Below are 23,454 nucleotides of genomic sequence, written 5' to 3' on the forward strand. Positions count from 1 at the left end.
TCTTGAAACCTTCATGCCAATAAAGCCCTTTGAATTGAATTGAATACATAGATAGAAGCAAGGAATACAATAAATAAAAAGTTAATACTAAAATACTAATAAAAATATGTATTATACATATATATAAGTAACAGAATAAACAGTATAAATAGTGTGACACAGTGTTAATGCGATACAATCGAAAGCACCATAACGGCTACTAAAATAACCTCTGGGTTGAACTATTTTAGAGAGGTGTTGCTGATTCAGCATTAGAGCCATTTAGAAGACTGAGAAGTGTTTGTATTATTTTGGTCCACTCAGGTGACGTCAGTGAGGGCACACGTGGACGAATTGGCTGCTTTTATCGTGAAAATCCCAAACAGGAAGTATATATATTGGCCCGTTTGATGACGTCATGAAAGAATCTTTTTCTTCTTTTTTTTTTCTTTTTTCTGGTACCTCGACAGAAGTGCCTCCCTGTAGGTACCAGTTAAAGGTTGTGCTGGAGAAGTTATGAAAGAACCCCAGATGGTGTGAGTCTATTCGTCGAGCACTGGTGTTCCTCCTCTTTTCTTTTTTTTTTAAAAAGAGATTTTATCGTGTTTTTTTTAAAGGAACCGCTGCTCCGGAATCGACGCTTGTTTCAACGAGACGTGTTAAGGAGAAGAGCTAACATTAACATTAATCTGCGCATTCCTGAAGCTCAGAGACTGTCGAGTTGGCAAAGGTAATGTAACGTTAGCTAACGGTTACTAGCGAGCTAGCTGGCTCATGATAGACGCCCATTCATTTGTTTCTTGTGTCCAGTTCTCTCATTCAACCTGAAGATAAACAAACTAGCAAACTAGCTAATATATGGGCTTGTTAATCTGTAGCGTTACACTACAGCAAACAGTGACTCTTAACTCTGTAGCACAGCAACTAACGTAGCTCAGATGTAATGTGGGGGTTAAAGGGCTTTTTCATCTCTGGTAGACGTGGCTGAGCTGCAATGAAAGGCTCTTTATTTTCTTCCAGGCTGTAACGGTGCGACTGGTACTGTAGGTTTGTAACCCAGGGTTTAAAGTCCTGTAAGGCTGCTATTAACAGATATCTTTCCATTATAGATTTATCTGCTGATTCTTTTGACGACTGATCGATTCATTGTTTGGTACAAAATGTCATTAAAGAGGGAAAATGTCTACGATGACAATTTCCCAATCCTTAAGGTGTTTTTTTTTGTCTGACCAACACTCCAAAAGATTTTTAGTTATCTGACAAAAACAGAGAAAAGCCAACGACACACTTGTCTTTTATTTTCCTCTCAACGATTTGGCAATGTTCAATGGTGGACAAATGTAGGGAACTAATTTAGTGAATTGATTAACTGTTTCATGCAATGTTAAATGAGTTGAACATGACAAGTCAGAATGAGAATCAAAGTGTTATTCTGTAAGACACCAAACCTCTAACTGAGCTTTGCTTTAGGGTGACTACTAACAATTATTTTCATCATCAGTTATTCTGCTGATTATTTTCTCGACTAATCAATTTATAATTTTGTCCATAAAATGTCGGGATGTAGTGAAAATGCCTGTTATAACTTCAGGTTATAACTTCAGGTTATAACAGGCAACTTCAACTTGACTGTCTAATGTATGACTAAATCATCAAATTTGAGCAATTTTTTGCTTAATAAATAGCCTGAAACTATTATTCGATTATCAGAATAGTTGCTGATTAAACTAAGTACAGATGGATGGAAAGTGTAGGACATTCTAATTGTAGTGAAATACCTCAGGTATTCATTATATTCTATCTTGTATTTCCAGATGTTTCAGATAAAGAGGATCTGTTGCATTGGTGCTGGATATGTGGGGGGGCCAACATGTAGCGTGATCGCTCACATGTGTCCAGAGATCACAGTGACTGTTGTGGATGTCAATGAGTCCCGCATCAAAGCCTGGAATTCAGACACTCTGCCCATATATGAGGTAACATGTCAGTGTTAATATTGTCCAAAGAAAGTGAGCTAAAGGGTTTGGTATTATTAGCTGCGTGATTTCTGGTAAAACTTCAACAGGGTGTGGTTCATGTTTTACTGAGAAGGACACTGATATTTCATGTGTTTTTTCCCTACATGCTTATCTCACCTTTTGAGAAACTTATATCTAGAGAGAGTTATCAGTCGTTTCATTAGTGAAACTCATTGACCGTGTTGAAAAAGTAGATGTAGCTAGGCAACCATTCCAGCCAATATTTTTACACAATATGACTCCTTCATGGGGAGAATGAAACATAAATTAGTTGCAGACCTCTCTGTGTCGCAACTTCTCCACATCAACTGCAGCCACAGGGTATTACATCATCATCGTGACTAATGTTGGGGCCAGTTGGTGACCAGTCATTGTCAACTAGTATTACATTTCTAAAAGTTTGTGCCATGTTTTTTCCTAGTGTTACCCACTTGTTAACACCCTCCCTGTTTCACTTCCTCCCACCACAGCCAGGTCTGAAAGAGGTGGTTGAATCATGCAGAGGGAGAAATTTGTTCTTCTCTACAGACATTGACTCAGCCATCAGGGAAGCAGACCTCGTTTTTATCTCTGTGAGTCTTTCAGTTACCCCTGCACACACACACACACACACACACACACACACACACACACACACACACACACACACACACACACACACACACACACACACACACACACATTTTCTGCTGTGTGACTAGCTATGGAAATAGATTAATATGGTTGCACCTCCATCGCAGGTTAACACCCCAACCAAGACCTATGGCATGGGGAAGGGTCGCGCAGCTGACCTCAAATTCATTGAGGCGTGCGCTCGGCGTATTGTCGAGGTGTCCGATGGCTACAAGATTGTCACAGAGAAGAGTACGGTACCAGTACGAGCTGCTGAGAGCATCAGACGGATATTCGATGCCAACACCAAGCCCAGCCTCAACCTACAAGTGTGTATAATCGCAAGCGTATGAGCACAAAACTCTGATATCTGCTGTTCCACAAGGTTGTAAAGTTGTATTGCTGCTTTAGGTGCTGTCCAACCCAGAGTTCCTTGCAGAAGGAACAGCAGTGCGGGATCTGAAGGAGCCCGACCGTGTCCTGATTGGTGGGGACGAGACAGCCGAAGGTCAAAGGGCCATCCGAGCTCTGTGTGCTGTGTATGAACACTGGGTCCCCAAGGCACGAATCATCACCACTAACACGTGGTCGTCTGAGCTGTCTAAACTGGTGAGTCTAGAGCTGCAACTAATGATTATTTTCAGTATTACTTGATTTGCTGGTTAATCCCAGTTATAATTTACTAGACCCTAAGCTGACATATTTAAGATGTTCAGTTTCCTTTATGACAAAGAAAAGCATCAAATCCTCACATATGAGAAGCTGGAAAGAGCAAATGTTTGTATTTTTGCTTGAAGCATGACTAAAACGATAAATAGATTATCAGAATAGTTGCTGATTGATGATGAATGTTCTGATTGACTAATAAATAACTCTACTAATCATTTTATCTCTAGGAAAGTATCACTGTGAATGGCTTCTTCTGTTTTGTAGTTATCGTAAGTACAATCTTAAAAAACAAAAAACATGGTGTGTGTTTGTGTGTGTGTAGGCAGCCAATGCATTCCTGGCACAGCGAATCAGCAGCATCAACAGTATCAGCGCTCTGTGCGAGGCCACTGGAGCCGATGTGGAGGAGGTAGCTAAGGCGATTGGCATGGACCAGAGAATAGGCAGCAAGTTCCTCAAAGCCAGCGTAGGTAAGAGACGTGCAACCAATATGTAAGTGTACTTACATGTAAGATTTTCATTTCATTAAACACAGTTTAAGTGTTGCCCTCCGTCTCTTTGCCTCTGTAACACTCTGGCCAGGTTTTGGTGGAAGCTGTTTCCAGAAGGACGTGCTGAATCTGGTGTATCTGTGTGAGGCCCTCAACCTGCCTGAAGTGGCCTCCTACTGGCAGCAGGTGAGAACCGCCACATTTTTGACTTTTGTTCCGGAGGTGTCACCCTCTCTGTGTTCACCTCATTCTCAATCTCTGTGTCTCATGTTCTCAGGTGATCGATATGAATGAGTACCAGAGGCGACGGTTTGCCTGCAGGATCATTGATTGTCTCTTCAACACGGTCACTGGCAAAAAGATCGCTCTGCTGGGCTTCTCCTTCAAAAAAGACACAGGTGACACAAGGTTGGTCTCTTTTCATGTTATTCTTTCCTAACGTTGCCTTCTCACACCCTTGTAAACACATAACAATTATTTGGTTTTTTTTTATACTTGTTTCCAAATGGCTTCGTCATGTTAATTATAAACCTGGCATTGTTTGTATGAACAAGAGTGTCCTTTCAACTATTTGAACCATGTATACACTTTGTACACACAAAACATGCACTGTCACTGTTATTCACACTTCACTGCACTTGAATACCTGCCAGCACACTTTGGTGAACTTTGGCCCTGATCTCTGTGTGTGTGTGTGTGTGTGTGTGTGTGTGTGTGTGTGTGTGTGTGTGTGTGTGTCAAAACCACAGAGAGTCGTCCAGTATCTACATCTCGAAGTATCTGATGGATGAAGGGGCTAAGCTGTTCATCTATGACCCAAAAGTTCTTAAGGAGCAAATCATTCATGACCTCTCTCAGCCCAACATCTCAGAGGACAACCCAGAAAGAGGTGTGTGTGTGGTTCAGCCTTGTAGTATCACAAAACGCATGAAAACAGATTAGGTCCAACCAAATTCATTTATTAATTTTACCTTGTTTCTGACCTGTTCTTAAAGAATCAGTTTGACATTTTGGTAACAGACTAGATGTTTCCTCCTGCTTTCAGTCTTAATGCTAAGCTAAGTGACTCTGGGCTGAACCTCAGTACTTAAAGGGCAGACATGAGTGGTATTAATGTACTATTCCTAATATAATTTTTTTAAGAAAGGATGCAGATTTGATTATTGTTAATCATGTCTTTTTTTTTTCTTAGTATCAGAGCTGGTGACTGTGACCTCAGACCCTTATGAAGCTTGCCAGAGCGCACATGCATTGGTCATCTGCACTGAGTGGGACATGTTTAAGGTCACAAATCACATTTTCTTGCCATCTATTACCACATCTTTTATCTTGTAAAAAGAAAAACAAACTTAAAAGTCTTCATATCCCTCTAATTCCAACATAGGAACTGGACTATGAGAAGATTTACAAGAAGATGCTGAAGCCAGCCTTCATATTTGATGGTCGCAGAGTGCTGGATCACCTTCATGCTCACCTCCAGAACATCGGCTTCCAGGTGAGCAGACAGAAAAGAGAACACACACGTACACACTTCTCGTACAAAAATTCATTCATAAAACAAGGAAAATATTTTGAAGAGGAAAGTCAAATGTTAAACTGACAACACAGTTTCTGACATCTGTGCAAAGCCGCAGCTGTATTCACTAATCACCACGGTCACAGCTCAGTTTCTGTTATTTTTCCTCTTTTTCCGTCTGCAGATCGAGACCATCGGTAAGAAAGTGACAGCAACACGGATCCCCTACGCCCCGGCAGCTGTATGTCCCCGCATCAGTGCCAGCGAACCTCCCACCAAAAAAGCCAAAATCTAAAAAAAAAAAAAAACTCACTTCAAACACACACAAACATGCAGCACATTCCTCTCTCAACCTTTTTATTACCGGTCAAATATTTCATTCTGATCCAACTCCTCTGCTGTCGGTACTCGCCTTACAATCAACAAAGCCAAACAGTGTGACTAATTGCTCCCCTGCAGTGGGAGAGGAAGAAGTTGAGCCTTCAGTCCCAAATTGTGTGAATGTGATCATGAATGTTTTTGACGGTTTGGAAGAAGTTCAGTGAAAATAAACCATTCCAGACACACAAACGGTTACCTTTATACAGTTTATGCTGAATAGTATTTATCAACCAAATATTTCAGATTCAGTTATATATGCACCGTCTGTTGTCGTCAGTTTCAAAGATAACACTATTAGTGTGTCTTTCTTACAGTATTTACTATATAATCAAGTATTGTTGCTAAACTGCAAAATTTTATACTGTTTTTTAAAAATATTTTTATAAATCATCTCACTGTCTGTTAATCAGTATGTGTCCTCTGTAGCAGTGACTGTTTACTGAAAGGGCCAATGCAATAAAATATGTGTAGAGTTTGTGCCTGATGTTTTTTGTACTGAACGCTGACTGTACCACAAAAAGGAAGATTGAACAATGAAAATGTGCAAATGTGGACTGATGACTTTTAATTCTTTCAATACAAATGTACATTTTATAGATTTGTGTTTCATCTAAACAAACAAGTGCAAAAAAACAGACACATCTTTCTCATCCTGGTGCAAACAGATCATTAATACCTGTCAAGGACTTCCGACAATGTTGAACACTCAAACTCAAACTGGCCCTTTATCAGGTACAAAGGTAATGTAATTAAATAGAAACTTTATAGAGAGCAACAGTTTTATAAGTCATGGCAGGCAGAGATTTGTTTGTGTCATAAATAATTTCACTTTGGAGTCACCGCAGGAACCCTCAGACCAAAAAAAAAAAAAGGTCTTCATTAAAACGTCTCTCCTGAAACAGCAGACATCAAAGCGCTCATAAACACAGCTCAATGTTAAAGGTCAGTAGCTCTTTACCTGGAGTCCAGGGCACCTGAGGGGAGGGTGTTGATGCTGGATGTGATTTAGTGCCCCCTGAGGTGCAGAGATCGGAGCAAATTACAGCTACTGCTTACACACAGTTGTATTTTCACCTGGCAGGGTTACATGGAGTCTACACCCAGGCATCCAAGCATCTAACTGCCGTTCTTCTCTTTTATCTCTTCATCTTAAAATGATGTTGTCAATGGTGAACAGTAGAGGACAAGTACGTTAAGCAGGAACAGAACGGTCTTTCTACTTCCAGGAGTCGTCTTAATGTCCATTTTGTACCATTATTCAACACAAATACCCTTCTCTCACTTTCCGTGTTCGTTTGTTCTACTCATTATATTCAGTGTGTTTGCTACAACAATGCATTATGATGCTGTTGGAGTAAAGTTGATTTTGTCTCTGTAAATATGTATAGTTATAGGAAGAGATAGAGGTAAAAGGAAGACAGAGGGCAGCCTCTGTGTTTGGTGCTTTTCACTCTCCTACAGTCACTTCTGCTTTTTTCTTCTGCAGCAGATTCTTCAGGAAGAACTCGCCTGTTGATAGAAAAAAAACCATAGATAAGAAAAATATGTATTTTCTCTGACCCAACCACTGGTCAAAGGTCGCTTCTGGGACCCTGGTTAAATCTAAAAATACATTTATCTGGCGCTCTATTATGTTTCCTATTATGTATATTCAGTATGTCTATGCTGTGGCAATGTGGCACTCGCTAGATAAAAGCATCAGAACCTGTTCATCTTATGAGAGTCGGCCATTAGCTGAATGCAGGAAATATAAAACTACTCTCACTACCTCGTCCTACTCTGATGAAGACACACAGACGTGTCAAAACCTGTCAAAACATTAGTTGCTGCAACAACTATAGTAGTATACTCCAGACCATATCACACAAGAATATATTCACTCTCTTGACTCGTCCTCTACTTTTTTCGTTTAACATGATTTTTATGTGCTTGATGGAGTTTTTGTTAGTTTTGCTAAGGTTTTCAGACACCTGTGTCTGAGATTTCTGCTGCTACCACAGTACAATGGAGGTGAATTAAAATCCATTTGTGGTACTGAAAGCGCTGAAAAATATCATTCAAAAAATTAAACCGCAACATGTCCTTCCAGAAACATGTTTCCATTACTTTCCATTACTGAACTTTCTACTGAAGAAAAGTTCCTATGAACATTGTCATGAAATTCCACTGATCCTCCCTGAAATTGAGTGGTGGCATGTGTTTCAGAGGTGGATATCTCAAGATATGGATAAGTAAAACAAAACCCAACTGCATAGCCAACTACTTAAGCTAAGAGAGAAAATATGTTTTATTGTAATTTGAGTGATGTTGCATTTTAAGTCACTTTCCTTATGAGTTTTAGCTCACTATCTACAATATAACTGAAGAATAACAGGTATTAAATACAGTATTGTACTATGTTACTTGACTAGATCGGGCTCTCACTAACTTGTGCATGTTAAAACATGTGCAACATGGAGTCTCACCTGCTTTGTAAGAGGATCGCACCAGCGGTCCGCTGGCAGTGTAGACGAAGCCCATTTCATTCCCAACTTTCTCCCAATGTGCAAATTTCTCTGGAGTGACATATTCATCCACCTGCACCCACACACACATTATCATTGTGCACATCAATTTGCCAAATGTGCATTTTTCAGCTGCTGTAGTAAATAAGGAAATACTGTGTAGAGTGATGTGTTTACCTTCAGATGGCGTTTAGTGGGTTGCATGTACTGCCCCAGTGTTAGACAGTCCACTCCTGCTTCTCGCAGCTCTGCAACATCATCACAAAATTATCGTCAGGAAATTGTTTCATTTCACGTTAAAATTCTCTACGTGTGTTTTATGTGCAACTGGTGAGCATACACACCAGTCAGAGTGTCAAGTATCTGTTGGTCAGTCTCTCCCAGCCCCAGCATGATGGACGTCTTGGTGAGCACATTGGGGTTGACCTTTTTAGCGTGCTTCAAAACACTCAGAGACTGGTCAATGTTCGCTCTGGGGTCTCGCACATGCCTGGAAACAGATAGGAGAGACATTGTGAGCAATTCTGTGAATTATTAAAAGAAAAGCTACAGAAAATATATTTCCAGATTAACAATTAATATGAACAATCAAGAAAACTTTTACAGTCATACAGGTGAAATCATAACGTGGTTGTATCTTCCTTCTATGTAAATTTCAGCAGTTCATCTTGTAACTACACTAACATCAGAGAAATGGTTTCCATGTACCACCTGCTGGTCAGTGTGTGTATTATGGCTGACATCCCTCTTGTGGCAGAGCTGTAACCAACACCACAACTATTCAGTTTAATACTGGGCTGCAACTAACGATTATTTTCATTATTGATTAAGGTGACAGTGGTCTATAAAATACCTGAAAATAGATTAAAAACATTGTTCACAATTTCCAAAAGAGACAATGGTTTAAATTGCTTGTTTTGTCCAAACAATAGTAAAAAACTTAAAGATGTGTTTTATATCACAAAAGATAAAGAAAAGCAGCAAACCCAGACAGCTGAGGAGAACAGATGTTGACTCATTTTCTGTTGATCAGCCAAACAATTAATTATGACTAATCCTTTCAGCTCTGCTTTCATTAAAGTAGAGGAAAACTGCATAATGCACAATGTTCTTATAAAAATACATACATGCATATCATACTGTCAATCTGTGCATTGCCACAGTAAAAAAATACATTACATTAATTTGCCAGATGCTTTTGTCCAAACTAAGTTGAAATAAGTGCATTAAACCTCCATAAAAACAAGAAAAAACAGGAAAAATAGTGCATCATTTCTGAACAAATATTCAAAAGCATATTCAGTGCTACAAAACAAGTGCTTAAACTCATACTGGCCAGCTAGATGATACATGATGTATGTATGACAATGTGTATGTATGAGAACACGATCTAAAAAGTGTGCCTTTTAGAAAAAAAATGTGATTTTGGTCATTTAAATGTTGCTAGATAGCACCTTATCACAGCACATTTTACGGTACTACCATAACTCATATCACTGTAAACATAATTTCAGATATTTTATCTTCTGTGTGCCATTTTCACTAAAGATTCTCATGCATTTAAAAACCCTTTTATTCCCTTGTGCGCTGGCCAATTAGCTGCCACTATACTCTTTCACTAGCAGACTGAAGAGAGCTGCTGGATTCAAGTCATCAAGTCTTGTCAGTGCTGAGTCAGTACCTTTGCAGCTCGCGGACTGTCTCCACATTGTGGGCGTAGACATCCAGCCCTGACAAGGCGATCTTCTCCACTGCTGCCAGGTCACCACGGAAATCAGGTGTCAGACATTCAACCAGGATCTGAGGGTTCCTGGATGAAGATGACAACTTATTTATTCAGCTTGCACAAATATGAAGAGACAGACAGACGGTTTCCTGATCAGTTACAGTCCAGTTGTGGAGATGAGAGATTTTACCTTTCCTTCAGGTTGGAAACAGTCTTAGCAAAGTGCTCTGCCCCTCCATCAGCAATATCTGCCACAAGAACAGATCATTACTGCTGAGATAACATTTACTAGTATTTTTAAGAAGTTTGAGTGTTATATATGTTGTATTTATGGATATAAACCATTTTTATCAATCAGAAGGAAATACTGTATTCTGTAAAAACTGTTTTTTAAAAGATGATTGATTGAATTGTTAAACGTATTGAACTTATACGTCACATGACTGATAGACTGACCTGATACAAAGAAACCAGAAACAACATCAGAAACCATCCTGATTAAATAAGATAGTCAAGAAAGTTTGAAAAGTAAAGCATATTCAGAGTTGTGTGACACTTTTTTTATGGATTTGTACTAAAAGCTTATATCGTCTTCACCTCACTGTGTGTGTGTTCTCAAAGTTGGAAAATATTTAGTCATTTGTCATTGAAATGGCACCTTTTTACAATTTACAGTTAGGGCCCTCCATCAGTCAGCTTATTCAAACACAGTCAGCAGGAACGAGTGCAGTGGGGAGTAACTGATACAGGATACAGCTAGCTCTCTGAGACTTTGCTCATGTTTGTATTCATTTTTATGTACTATGTTTAAATATCTTTTTTAATTACCATCTCTGTCGACTGAGGTGAGAACCACGTAGTCCAGCCCCCAGGCAGCGATGGCCTTGGCTGTGTTGTAGGGCTCGTTTGGGTCCAGAGGTGGGGGCCGACGGGCCGTCTTAACTGAGCAGAACCTGCATCCACGGGTACATGTATCCCCCATCAGCTACATACAGAGAGAGACAGACAGGAGAAAATCTTAGCTTCATGTGTCATAAAATTGGAACAAATAATTATAGAGAATCTCCAGATATTCTATTGTAATATAATACTGATAATCCAGCAACAGGTATAATTTTAATTAATGCACAGATTGTAGATTTTACAACAATCTATGAAAATCTGTGAAAATGGAAGTGCTTCACAATGCACTACATGAATATATGATAGATTTCTACTTTCTTAGAAGACTAGAGGCACTGGGATGGACATCAAAGTGCTCCTTTGTTAAAGTGGGAATAAAGCCTCATGGTTGTTTGCCTCCACCAACCAATCAAGTTGCAGTTTACATCCATGTCTGTCCAGACTCATAATATTTGTAGTGAAGACTTTGAAGGATTTTAATAAAAAGGTATTAAGTGCATTTTCCTCGTATGTGTTCACATGTTTGGCCAATGAAGCTGATTCTGATAGACAGTAGACAATGCTCCAGATATGGATGTTGCTGCAAAAAGCTACAAATTCTCAAACGTGGACACTTCAAACACATCTTCAACTCGACAGCACAGAAGATCTAAACAATCATCACAGTTTCAAGATGGGCGCCAAGATTAGTGTCACTGATTCAGTATCCAACCAAACGTGAAATCTGGTCACTATCTCCCCTTCTGTTCCTGAGTTTTAGTGTTGAATAATGGCCAGAAAAGTGTTTTTGCAGAACATTATGATGTCATAGTGAAGTTGACCTTTGACCTTTTGGATATAAAATGTCATCACTTCATCATTTAATCCTATTAGACATTTGTGTGAAACTTTGTGATAATTAGCGTATGAATTCTTGAGTAATGTGTTTTGTGAGGTCACAGTGACCTTTGACCCCTAAATTCTAATCAGTTCATCCTTGAGTCCAAGTGGACGTTTGTGCCAAATTTGTAGAAATTCCCTCAAGAGATATTGTGTTCATGAGAATGGGACGGACAGATGGACATATGAACAGACGAACAACCTGAAAGCATAATGCCTCCGGCCACGGCTTTCGGCAGTGCGGAGGGATAAAAATACAGGTGCTTTTCTATAACTGGCAGTAAATTCAGCTGCACCACAGCGTCAGAGGCGTCCAGGAGACTCACCATGATGGTGGCTGTGGCCGTGGCGTACTCTCCTCCTCCCCAGCACTCCCCAATGTTAGGACATCTGGCCTCCTCACACACCTGACGAAACAGACATGAAGATGCATATTGTAATTAAAGATTAAGTACACATCATATATATATATATATATATATATATTTGTAGATCCTGAAATAAAAGCCATTAGGGTTGTGATGAGTACAAAAAATATCCAAAAAAGTATCTGTATTTGAAAATAAGCAGTAGAACCAATGTTTAACTCATTACTATATCAATATATCACCTGAGCCCTTGTACGTGAAGGTTATACTTGAACTAAGCATTGTCCTATCTTGTATGGGATTCAATATGTCTGAATGCAGCATTAGTAGCATCTTATGTACAAAAAGGTATCCTAAAAGCAGTAAAGTTGCTTGACAAGATACTCACAGACTACAGATATGACAAATTATGGGAAAAGTAACAGAAGCTTCTTTGCTTCTTGTCATAGATTCCACAAGTATGAAGCTTTACAGGAGTCTGGTATAACCAGTAGATTATGGTGGCTAATGTTAGCAAATTTTAGGAATCCTTCTGTTAGCTTAGCATTTTAGCTAAATGCTAAAAAGTTAACATTATCCCATAATTTGTAGCCATCATGACCCATGTTCAGCAGAAGTTACAGTCTCACTTTAACTTGTCACCGTCTGTACAACTCACTGTGTGCAGGTTGAGGTCTCTCAGTGTGTTCTTCAGCTTATTGTAGTTCTTGCCGATGGGGATCTCCGTCTTCAGCCACGGAGGAAGCCTTAGCCTGTTACAACAAACAGCAGAGTCAGTCACTAAGTAACTCACCTGTGTATCAGTTTAGGTCAGGTGTAGCCTGGCTGTGAAACACAGCTGAATCTGCTGAGGTTTGTCCCTGGTCTGCACACACAGTGGAGCCTGACAGGCCACAGCACAGCTTATTCAGTAGAAATAAGAAATGATGCAACATGAACATCATGTTATGACTCAGCAGAATTTATCATTAGAGTGGGATTTGCTTTGCCCTTGTCATGGGACAGTAAAACTAAAAAAACAAAAGCAAAGTTCATGTTGTTGTGTTTTCTGTTTTGTGAAATGCTGTGTTTTGCATAATATTGTTGCATTTTCCCTTATGTTGTTGTGGTTTTGTGAAATGTTGTTGTGTTTTGCACCTCAGGGCCAACGTAGCATGTTGCACCACTTCTAACAATTTCCCTGACATATACCAGCAAAGGTGCATACACCTGACACTGATGTCGCTCACACTAAGCCTGGTAGATAAGGTTTAGTCTGATCTGGTCTTTGAACCCTCCTGATATCTCTTCTTCTCTCACAGACAGTATAGGCCTTGTTCATGATGAACCTGTAAGGTTTCAAAGTCACACCTCTCTCCCTTCTGTCTCTTCAGGTTGCCTCTGTATTCTTCCCACTTGCTTTTCTCTGATAAATCCCCTGAAATGAAGTCTTGCAGATCAGGCCCGTCATCACTCTGCAGCTCCTTCTTTCTGTCAGCCAGACTCGGGGCGGATTTGGCCACAGTCGTCAGGCTGCTACCGTAAACCTGCGGAGGAGGGACTGAGGGTTAGTTCATCGAGTCTCACACAATCACACACTGTCATAATGTTTAGGAGTCATCAAGCGATGGTCCGTGTCCAACACTGTTTATCTGGGAAGTTATACAAAGCCTTTCAGTCAATGCAGCGTAGTTACAAAACAAACAACAACAGCAAGCTTTGCTTCAAGGCCCGCGACCAGACTTAACGGTAACAGTTAGCCGTTAGATTACCCAAACCGTCTGTGTTGATAAATGACAGATTATTCGAGCAGACAGCGGAAATACTCACATGTGGACTACTTCTGGGACTCAACCACAGATGGTTTGTGGAGAAACGACCAGCAACACAACAACTCCGCTTGAGCAGCGCCATGACTTTAGCTAGCAGGCGACTTTGGTCAGAGACAAACTTCGACGATCGGCTGCTTCGGTCTGATGCTGCATTGACGTGAAGGCGACACAATGGGAAGAAAAAAACTTTATTAACAACAGCTTAACATACATACGTTTCAAGTTGGGGTAAAACATATACAAACACCATACATTACGTAACACCAGTTAATCTAAGACAGACAAGAGGGTAAACACAAACAAATACAATAAAAACCTAAGACAAATATACAATATTTCGATATGAAGCCAACACATTATATCTACACCCAATGCTATTCTGAAATCCCCAAGGTGTTTTCAAATCACATCAGAAAAGAAAGTGCAAATATCACACTTGGAGAAGAAATGGCAAATATAAAAGTGTTCCTTGTAGTGTGTGCTCCTGATGTGGGACAGTTCAGACTGAACTCTGGGATGCTCACTGGGAGGCTGAAAGGTCTAAATCACCTTAATTCATACAGTGAAATTTCTCTGGTCAATGACACTGAAGGCCAAAGTGCATGCCCATGTTCGGTCATTTCAGTAATTACAATGTTTCTGCTTTTACAGATATCATAGAAATGTATTATATTATCTATTAATATTAGTAATAATAAATTTGCAAAGTGCCTAAAATAAGTTAAAATTAGGTATTACAAGACTAAGATCCCTGAATATCTGGTGGTATTGCATATTTAATGTACTTAAATGCATATTTCACCAATTTAACAACATATATGACTGCCCCACATTAGTAAAACCATGCTGTCCCGCATTTCAAACCACATTTTTTAAAGTGGGACAAAGTTGAAAGCAGGTATTAAGGCTAGTCCATTTATATTTGGGAGTGCTCATTTGGACCAGAGTGAGCAGTAACTGAATTATGTAGAAATTCACATAGGCATATCTTACACTCGAAATTAACAAAAAGGAGCTCTGCTGTGAACGTTTTTCCCATTCGGGTTTTCGTAATTACAGACTTTAAATTAAACGTGAACGTGGCAGAGCTAAATGAGCTAAAATGTGACTAAAAGTTAAAAAGTACAATGGCTTCACTTTGCCCACTGATATTTGACCCCAATTTTCTGTTAGAAATATTTAACTACACTCCTGTCATCGCTACAAACGACCTATTAATTGGAAAAACAGTGATAATTAATCCGTTCACTGATTGCTTTATCACGTCTGATGACGGTACCACAGTACGTCTTATTTTTTCCCACCCGCATTCCGCGAAGGCCCGCCCTACTCTGCCTCTGATTGGCTAGCTTTCGTTACCTTCGTTGGTCGGATTGGTTAGGTTTAGGTATGAGGAGTTTGATTGGTTAGAATTAGGTAAATATAGTAGGTTCAGAGCCAATCAGAGGCAGAGTGGGGGCGGGTCCTCACAGAACGCGGGTGGGGGAAAAAACCCCTGACGTTACGTACGTACACTACAATTGCGTCGTGACGTCCTTCCTTCCTCCTTTCCTCTGCTACCGGCGAGGTGAGGATAGCCGAAGGATTTGTTCCTCGGGTTTAATCTAAGTTCATCTGTGTCAATTAAACATGTTTTTGGCGTTATTTCCTAACCCTTAGATTCGGATATAACAGTGTTTCATATCTTAACCTCTATTTCGCCTCTATGATGTGTGATTTTAGGAAATATGTTAGTAGTTTTCTCCAGTGATTGGTGTGACCGAGGCCTGACGCTGCTGCTCTGTCCGCCTCAAAGGCCGCAGCGAGCTGAATAAGATTAATTCAAAAACATGGAGTGCTCGTCTGGCTAAGTTGTTAATTACGGCCACCATCATGTTGCAGAAATGTTACTTCAGTTGTACAAATAGAGAAGACTTCGGGCTCATTGCTCTGTGTAGCTTTACATTAGCAGCAGTGCTAATGTTAGCTGAAATAACGCAATGAGACTGCTGTCAGACTCTTAATGGTTTCATCAGAACACAGCTGATCAGAAACTGGCAGAAATGTAGAGACAGACGTTATCCTGTCGTTGTTGTAGGATGTATACGTGTCAGCCCTGTGTAAATGTGCCCTCTTAAACCTGAACTTTACAACTGTTGCTAACCATAGAAAACATGCTGCCACAATAGTTTCCTGACTCACAAGAGATTCAAAAACAAGCTTCATATTCACATTATACCTCCTTTTTTTTGTCTGTCACATCATAGAATGAAGACCATTCTCAGCAGTCAGACTGTCGACATCCCCGACAATGGTAAGGAGCTGACGTTTGTACATTTTATATTGTGTGAACTTTTATGGTTTGTTTTGTGTCATAATGTAGGGAATATGTATTGAGTTTTGTGCTTAAATATATGTACATGTACCAAGTCTTGTGCAGTTGCGTATGTCTTGTACCTGTTGAGTTTTATGTATTTTAACAGCCCATCTATGGGCTTTGCAAACTAACACAGCACGTTATATGAAAGTGGTTTGGCCCTGGTCAATATTTTGTACATTTCATCTCAACCTGTAGCAGCTCTTCACTTTTTTAATTGTTAATTTCTTTTTTATATTACTCAGGATTATTTAACTTTGTGTATATTTTTGACTGTAATGCACCACAATGCCAAGGCAAAGTCCTTGTATGTGCAAGCTTAATTGGCAATAAACTTGGTACTGATTCTTAGGCTATAGATGCTCTGATATGTGGCATTAGTTCGTGTTATATACTTGTCCCTATACAAATTATTAAATAGTTATTTTTGCTTTCTTTCTTCCTGCTGTGTGGCGCTGCAGTCGAGGTGAGGTTGAAGGGGCGGACGGTTATCGTCAAGGGGCCCCGTGGCAAACTCGTGAGGGAGTTCAACCACATCAACCTGGAGCTTAGCCTGCTGGGCAAGAAACAGAAGAAGGTAAGGAAGAGCAAAGCTTGTGTTAAGTGATGTAAAATGCAATGTGTTATGAAGAATATTGTAGATATGAAAGCAGGTGTGTGTTTATAGCAGCGACGTGTAGGTGGGCTCAGATACGATTGAGGCGTCCTGGTTGAAATATTACGATAATCCATGAAAAATCATATAATCAAACTGATCCTCAAAGCAGTGATCTGTGTTCCACTGTTACGAAAAGTTTGGTCTCTTAAGTATTTAGGTTTTAAATGCCGTGTAATCAGATCATTAATTTATACAAAGGAGAATGCAAAAATGTTAATCAAATCAAGGATTTTGCAGAAAATAGAGTTAATAAAAATGACTCAGTCTAAGTCTCAATGCACTCACTCAAAAATGCCTCAAAAGAGAAGATCAGTGCAGTGTTTTTCCAAAATTTGAACAAGAGGTGAAAAAGTTGCCAAAACCTTCCCAAATGTCAGGTTTTGAGGATAAATATTTGAAGTATGCAGGACCTGTCATCATTTATTGAGTTATACTTTGTAGAATATAAAATCTCTAAACAATCAACCTGCTCTATCAAAATAAAGTAGATGATACATGTTTTAAAAGTTTATGTGGCTTTCCTGAGACATTTCTCTTAAGTGTGTCCTATATGACAGCAACAAATCCGTTAAAGTACATTTAGAATTCTCAACTTGCAGCTAAATGTGGACGTTATCGGAAGACATCCTGTTCAGCAATAAGGGCTTCTGTGAAGTTAAATTGGCCAGTTGGCCTTCAACCAGCAATTTTTTCATTGTCATTAAAAGAATGTTAAAAAAAAAAAAAGTATCACTGTATTCTTAAATAGCTTGTGTTGTCCAGGCAATAGTTCAGATTACTTTCACTGTTACACAAACTGAAAAGCAGAAAGCATTAAATGCTGGAAACGGCTAGCAGCATTTTTGCTTAATAATTTGGACGATTAATCAGTTTATCAAAATGAATGGCGATTTAAGTTTCTGTTAATAATAAATTGAAGTAGAGCGTCACTGTTCTGTCTTCCTCAGCTGCGTGTGGAAAAATGGTGGGGCAACAGGAAGGAGCTGGCCACAGTCCGCACCATCTGCAGCCACGTCCAGAACATGATTAAGGGAGTCACTCTGGTGAGTTTGGGACAGTTCAACCTGCTAATGGAGGCTGAGATTATAAGTATGACTGACTGTACTCATGTCAAACTGGTATAATTGACTCTTTGCTAGCAGCGCTTCCCTCCACTAAGGAAGGATTAGTGTCTTTTGTAGTCATGGTGATTTCTACTGTGTGGCTGTTGGAGCAACATGCTGGCTATAGATGAATAATTCGGTTTGGTCAGCTTTTCCTGCTTGTGCTCAGTGTCTCTCTCTCCTTATCCTCTCTGACTGCAGGGTTTCCGGTACAAAATGCGTTCCGTGTACGCCCATTTCCCCATCAATGTTGTCATTCAGGAGGGTGGAACTATGGTGGAGATCAGGAACTTCCTGGGAGAGAAGTACATCCGCCGTGTCAGAATGAGGACAGGTGAGTCTTCAAATTAAGGAAATATTAGTTATTAGTAATTATGATGTGAAGCGTCAAGTGGTACAAAATATTGTACGTCGGTTTTTTTCTGTGAGATCCAAGTCGTCAAGTGTTTAAATGGTGAAGTGAATTTTGAAGCCTTTTCAATAGGAGCGGGCAATATGGATATAATCTCAGTGCAGCTCTAAAATAATACCTGACAAAGCAGGTTCTTGAACACATTGATGGAAAACCAGTAATTCAAATATTATCATTCAGCAGTCATGCTCAATCACTTGAATCATTTCCAGCATTGATTAAAAGTGATCAATCGATGGAGGTGATAGCTTCCTTGGTAGAAACAGTCTAGGAAAAGTTTTATAACTTTTTATAACGTCAACTTTTTTTTTTTTTTTTACACAAGCAGCAGAACTCCCAAAGATGTGGAGACGTTGTAGTTAAGTTCCTAAACGAGTACTGAAGGCCGGTACTTGAACAGAAGTCACATTTGTGCAGCTGTAGCTCAGATTTTAGGGTCGATGAAGCGATCTAGACTCTTTCTGTTCTAATGTTGGTGTCCTTGAACAAAAAGATGAAACCCTTAAGTGCTCCTGACAAACTGATCAGCACCTTGAAAATAGTCCCTCCGCCATGTGGCTTTGTGAAACATTGTGTCCTGTTCTTAGGTTTAAAAGATCCACAGTAAAATAATTTTTACTACTTTTTCCTCTCCCAGGTGTGAATTGTGCAGTCTCAGCAGCCCAGAAAGACGAGCTGGTGCTGGAGGGTAACGACATTGAGTTGGTGTCAAATTCAGGTACATTTGTTTGCTTTTTGCTCTCAGCTGTTCTACACAGATTCATAACAGTAACTTCTGCTAATATGATCCCAATGTTTGAACAGTCTGCTACTCTGTAGATTGTAAATGTTGAACTAAAATGCTGCAGGTTCCCTGATTAAAGTTGTTTCAGTTCTGCTGCTTTTTGAGTCAAAAACAATCAAACCATGAGGAGGATAAGTAATTGAAGGGATGCACAAAGACAAGAGATAAGAGGGAATGTGTTAGACAAATAACTTCTCCAATTCAACACTGAGGTTGAATTGATGCTAACGTGATTAGCAAAAAGCTGGAATTCTCCCCCCCCCCCCCTTTTTTTTTTTTTTTTTAAACTGTAGACTATAGAGACAACACTTGGATGTTAGTAGTCTTTTAGTTTGACAAAGCAACCCTGTAGTGTAGTTATACATCCTGATGGACAGTCTGTCAAATCCTGTTTTCATGCGTCCACCCTCCTCTAGATACAGAATATATCCCTGAACTGTCTGGTTCATTGTCACTCTATTTCCTGTTGCCAGACAGTTATTCTTTCTCCATTAACAGTAGAAGTGCACTGATGTTGGATAGTATCATGAAAAAGATGAATGATGTAGAAAGTTTATTTTAGTGTGATGTAGTAATGTTTCAGGTAATTTAAGGACCAATCAAACCATCAGACTGAAATTTTCACAGCAGTGTGGTTGTAACCAAAGATAACTTAAATCAGTGGTCCCCAAACTATTTTTTTTCCTGTAAATCATCTGACCCCAGGTTTAGAACCAGACTGTCATCTGAAAAAATATTTAGACCTTTTTTTTCTGCATATCGATGAACAAAAACCCTAAAATCTCACCTAGCCAGTACTATTTCATTGAGTCATTCTCCAGCTCTTTACTTTGACAACTGTTGTAGTTGCACATATGACTTTAAATCAATTGTATTGTAATTAAAGAGCTTTATGAGGTGCTCTGTTCAACAGTGTGGGAGCTGAAAATGCAACATCACAATGGTACCAAACAGAAATATAGTATAACCAGATAGTGTAATGGTCTTGACTGGCTAAGTCAGTCACATGACCTCGATCAAACTTATTTCACTTGAAGGCCAGGCTTCAGGCAGAAAGCCCCTTAAATAAGCAGTAAGTGAATAGGGCTGTAACTGGCCTTTGAGTACAGTAGATTTTCAAATATTAAATGACATTTTATTTCCTTTTACAGTTTGTTTCTAAAATTAGCAGACCTATCTACAGAAATAACTTCATTTCCAGCGGTTTTCCTATGATGTGGATGTAAACACCCTTCAATTAAAGCCGACATTTCAACCTCATAGTCATTGTAATCTATGTGAAATGAAACAGTGCTCATCCCTCCACAGTCCATTTCCTCCGTCTCTCCCCTCCAACCTCCTATGTCATGATTGTGATCCTGTGTGTGTGATGTGATGCTGATCTCCCCAACCTCTCTCTGTTCCAGCTGCTCTGATCCAGCAGGCCACCACAGTCAAAAATAAGGATATCAGAAAGTTCTTGGACGGTATTTACGTGTCTGAGAAGGGAACAGTAGTGGAACCGGATCAGTAAAAGTTACATCAGCACTCGTAGAGGTTAGAAAACGCCGTCGAAACTTCCCCCTTGGCCTACAGGGGGAGCCCTCTTTGTTTCCTTTTTCTTTGCATGTTCCTTACTGTCTGTCATGGTGGCATGGTTTGTCTGTTTCTTTTCTTTAATTCTTGTTTTTTCAATTTCAGATATGTCTGCAATTTCATGTTGAATTAAGCAATACACTGTGGCTCTGTAAATACTAGATTCTTCAAAGAAATGACTTTATTTTAATGCTACATGTTGTTAGGGCTGGGCAATATGGCTAAAACTAAAACGCTAGCACCATTTTTCACTATCTACTGTCGGAAATTAAATAAAATGTATAATTTCCCCCACCTCAGGATGACATCTTTAAATTGCTTAAATTCTCCAACAATCCAAATCTCAAAGATCAATTTCTTATTAGATATGGCAAAGATAAGAATCAAATCCTCACATTTGAGCAAACAAAGCAAATCTTGTCAATTTTTGCTTAATAAATTGAAACAGTTAATTGATTATCTGAATAGTTGCTAATTTTCTTTCTATTGCTCTATTCTGTTTGGCTCCAATCATTTTCTGTATCAGGAAAAATACATTCGTCATATCTCAAGTGAGATGCAAACTTGAATGTCATTTCTAAAACAGTGTTGTACTGTAAGCACACTTTTAGCTTTTGGTTTGGGAGGGAATCCCTTCAGTTATTGTTAGTTTTATAATAAAAATTTAATTTGGGCCACAATTTTGTAAAACATCTCACCACAATTTGATTCAACAGTCTATTGATCATATTGAGCTGTTTGCTTCAGATGGTTTGTTGTGCATGTGTGGAGTTGTGACTTCAGTACGTCTGCATTTAACACTAACACATATCTAAGGTCTAAGTTGTTCAATCTTTATTATTTTAATATTTTCTGAAGAAACTAAATCTCTCTACCAGCATTCATGTCTTACAGCTGTCTGGACTCAATACTTCAGCCTGTTAACATTTTCATTAAACTGCCTTCATGTTGCATGTAATCAGTTCTCTCTCCTCACACTCTGCTTTTGCATTTCTTTTCAGCGGCTTTGATCCAACAGGCCACCACGGTCAGAAAGAAGGACATCAGGAAGTTCCTGGACGGCATCTACATCAGCGAGAAGACCACCGTGGTGGAGCTAGATACCGAATAAATATTCACCATCCATGTTCTCTTATGACCAATAAAACTACCAACTTTTCCAATTGATGTCTTCTGGTTCCTTTGTCACCTTTATTTCACTCCAATAGCAGCAGGTTTGAGTGGGTTTAATTTAGTTTTTTTTTTTTTTTTGTTTTGTTTTTTTTTTTTTGGTGAGAATAGAAATGCAAATGTGTGGTTTCATTGAACAACAGCAAGTATTAATAATGAAAAATGTGACAAATCCAGCAAGACAGCTGACCTTCAGTATCCCTGTGGCTCACAACATCAAATACTTTGGAGTTTCAATCCACCCTTCAGTTGTAAACATCATAAACAACAGAGAGAAGACAGAGGTGGAAGCAGATTTACAAAGATGGGGAAATTCTCCTGTTTAATCCCTCCATCTCCATTATTAAAACAAATGTCCTTTTAACAATCAACTTTCTTGGCTTGATGGCCTTTACCACTATCTAAAAAAAAGTCCATTCTCTAATATCTGGGTTTTTATGGGTGTCTAAAAGAAAACCCAGAGTCAACTCTTTCAAGACAAAAAGGTGAAGGGATGTAGTGTACCTAACATCCAGTGGTATCACTGGTGATTTATAGTGTACCTGGTCAACAAATGGTTAAATCTTGTTTCTTGTGTGTGTTGGAGGCCAATAGCAGAGAACAGGATGCACCCTCACATGTTACAAGACCTGATCTACTCCCAACATTTCAGGCAAACAATCAAGAAATTTGGCTCAATGATTAGAGACGTAATATCCAGGAAATGGAAGGAATGTTGCAAAACAATGTTCTAGTTTTTTGTCTGCTTGTTAATCTAGTTTTGTGTATTTAATGTATGGGTGTTTGTGATTACATTTATTTACTTTGTGATCTATCAAACTCGTAACCCTGGCCCTATATAATTAAATAAATTACAGATCAAAATGCAAGCATAGGCAAACAGTAGTGTACTTAATGCACTGCAGAAAATCACAATTTAAGTGTCTATTGCGTCGTTCACCTTTTGGTCTGTGTTCCTGTCAGTTTTTAAGACACATATAATATGAATAAATGCTATAATGCAGCCATGAAACTGAAATACTCCACAAGTATTAAGAGCATCAAAACTGCGTGTCCAGTGTTCCTGGTGAGCTGTACAAAACATTTGATGGGAAAAAAATTCATGGTAGTGTCATACAGTGAGATAATTGATCTTGTTGAATAGCTCATGAAGGTAATTTTAACTACACTAGATGAGATATTTTGGCCAGCTGGGGCTTTTCTGTGTGGAGTTTGGATGTTGTCTCTGTGCCAGCATGGGATTTCTCCGTGAGCCCCAGTTCCCTCCCACAGTCCAAAGTCGTTTGGGTTTGGTTAACTGGTGACTCACCTCTCATCTACGAAATTTTTTAATTTATTAATACTAAAGGGGACATATTGTGCTTTATGTGGTTTTCTGTTATCTATATATGTTTAGGCTTTTGGACAATCAAAATAAATACCTTGGGAGCAGGGACTTGTTGGGGGTGCCTGTGGTCCTGAGTCCCTTGAAATCTTTATGGGTTCCTGAAAAAGTTCCTGCAGTTTTAGTGGTTTAGTGATGAATGGTTGTCTATCAGA

The 23,454-nt window shown here is 39.2% G+C and overlaps 3 protein-coding genes across 3 annotated transcripts; 2 read left to right on the forward strand and 1 right to left on the reverse strand.

Moving 5' to 3' along the window:
* The first annotated feature begins 494 nt into the window (after positions 1-494).
* Positions 495-6,143, forward strand: ugdh (UDP-glucose 6-dehydrogenase). The gene is made up of 13 exons (XM_042392254.1): positions 495-513; positions 597-709; positions 1,794-1,955; positions 2,468-2,569; positions 2,738-2,938; positions 3,021-3,218; positions 3,601-3,748; positions 3,861-3,955; positions 4,047-4,177; positions 4,519-4,658; positions 4,962-5,053; positions 5,154-5,264; positions 5,470-6,143. The coding sequence occupies exons 3-13, from the start codon at positions 1,794-1,796 to the stop codon at positions 5,578-5,580; spliced, it is 1,491 nt and encodes a 496-aa protein (XP_042248188.1). The 5' UTR covers positions 495-513; positions 597-709; the 3' UTR covers positions 5,581-6,143.
* Positions 6,144-6,214: 71 nt separating this feature from the next.
* Positions 6,215-14,911, reverse strand: lias (lipoic acid synthetase). Its single transcript, XM_042392266.1, has 12 exons — positions 14,851-14,911; positions 13,856-14,004; positions 13,397-13,572; positions 12,705-12,798; positions 12,005-12,085; positions 10,725-10,881; positions 10,087-10,144; positions 9,852-9,980; positions 8,515-8,660; positions 8,348-8,418; positions 8,132-8,243; positions 6,215-7,175 (listed from the first exon to the last, which is right to left on the reverse strand). Exons 1-12 carry the CDS (start codon positions 14,894-14,896, stop codon positions 7,114-7,116), a joined length of 1,281 nt encoding a protein of 426 aa, XP_042248200.1. The 5' UTR covers positions 14,897-14,911; the 3' UTR covers positions 6,215-7,113.
* Positions 14,912-15,383: 472 nt separating this feature from the next.
* rpl9 (ribosomal protein L9) lies at positions 15,384-21,912 on the forward strand. The gene is made up of 8 exons (XM_042398636.1): positions 15,384-15,424; positions 16,104-16,150; positions 16,675-16,790; positions 17,819-17,914; positions 18,176-18,308; positions 19,024-19,104; positions 20,577-20,706; positions 21,747-21,912. Exons 2-7 carry the CDS (start codon positions 16,105-16,107, stop codon positions 20,681-20,683), a joined length of 579 nt encoding a protein of 192 aa, XP_042254570.1. The 5' UTR covers positions 15,384-15,424; position 16,104; the 3' UTR covers positions 20,684-20,706; positions 21,747-21,912.
* The last annotated feature ends 1,542 nt before the right edge of the window (positions 21,913-23,454 follow it).

Source organism: Thunnus maccoyii, chromosome 2 (genome assembly GCF_910596095.1).
Source record: "Thunnus maccoyii chromosome 2, fThuMac1.1, whole genome shotgun sequence".
Lineage (NCBI taxonomy): Eukaryota > Metazoa > Chordata > Actinopteri > Scombriformes > Scombridae > Thunnus > Thunnus maccoyii.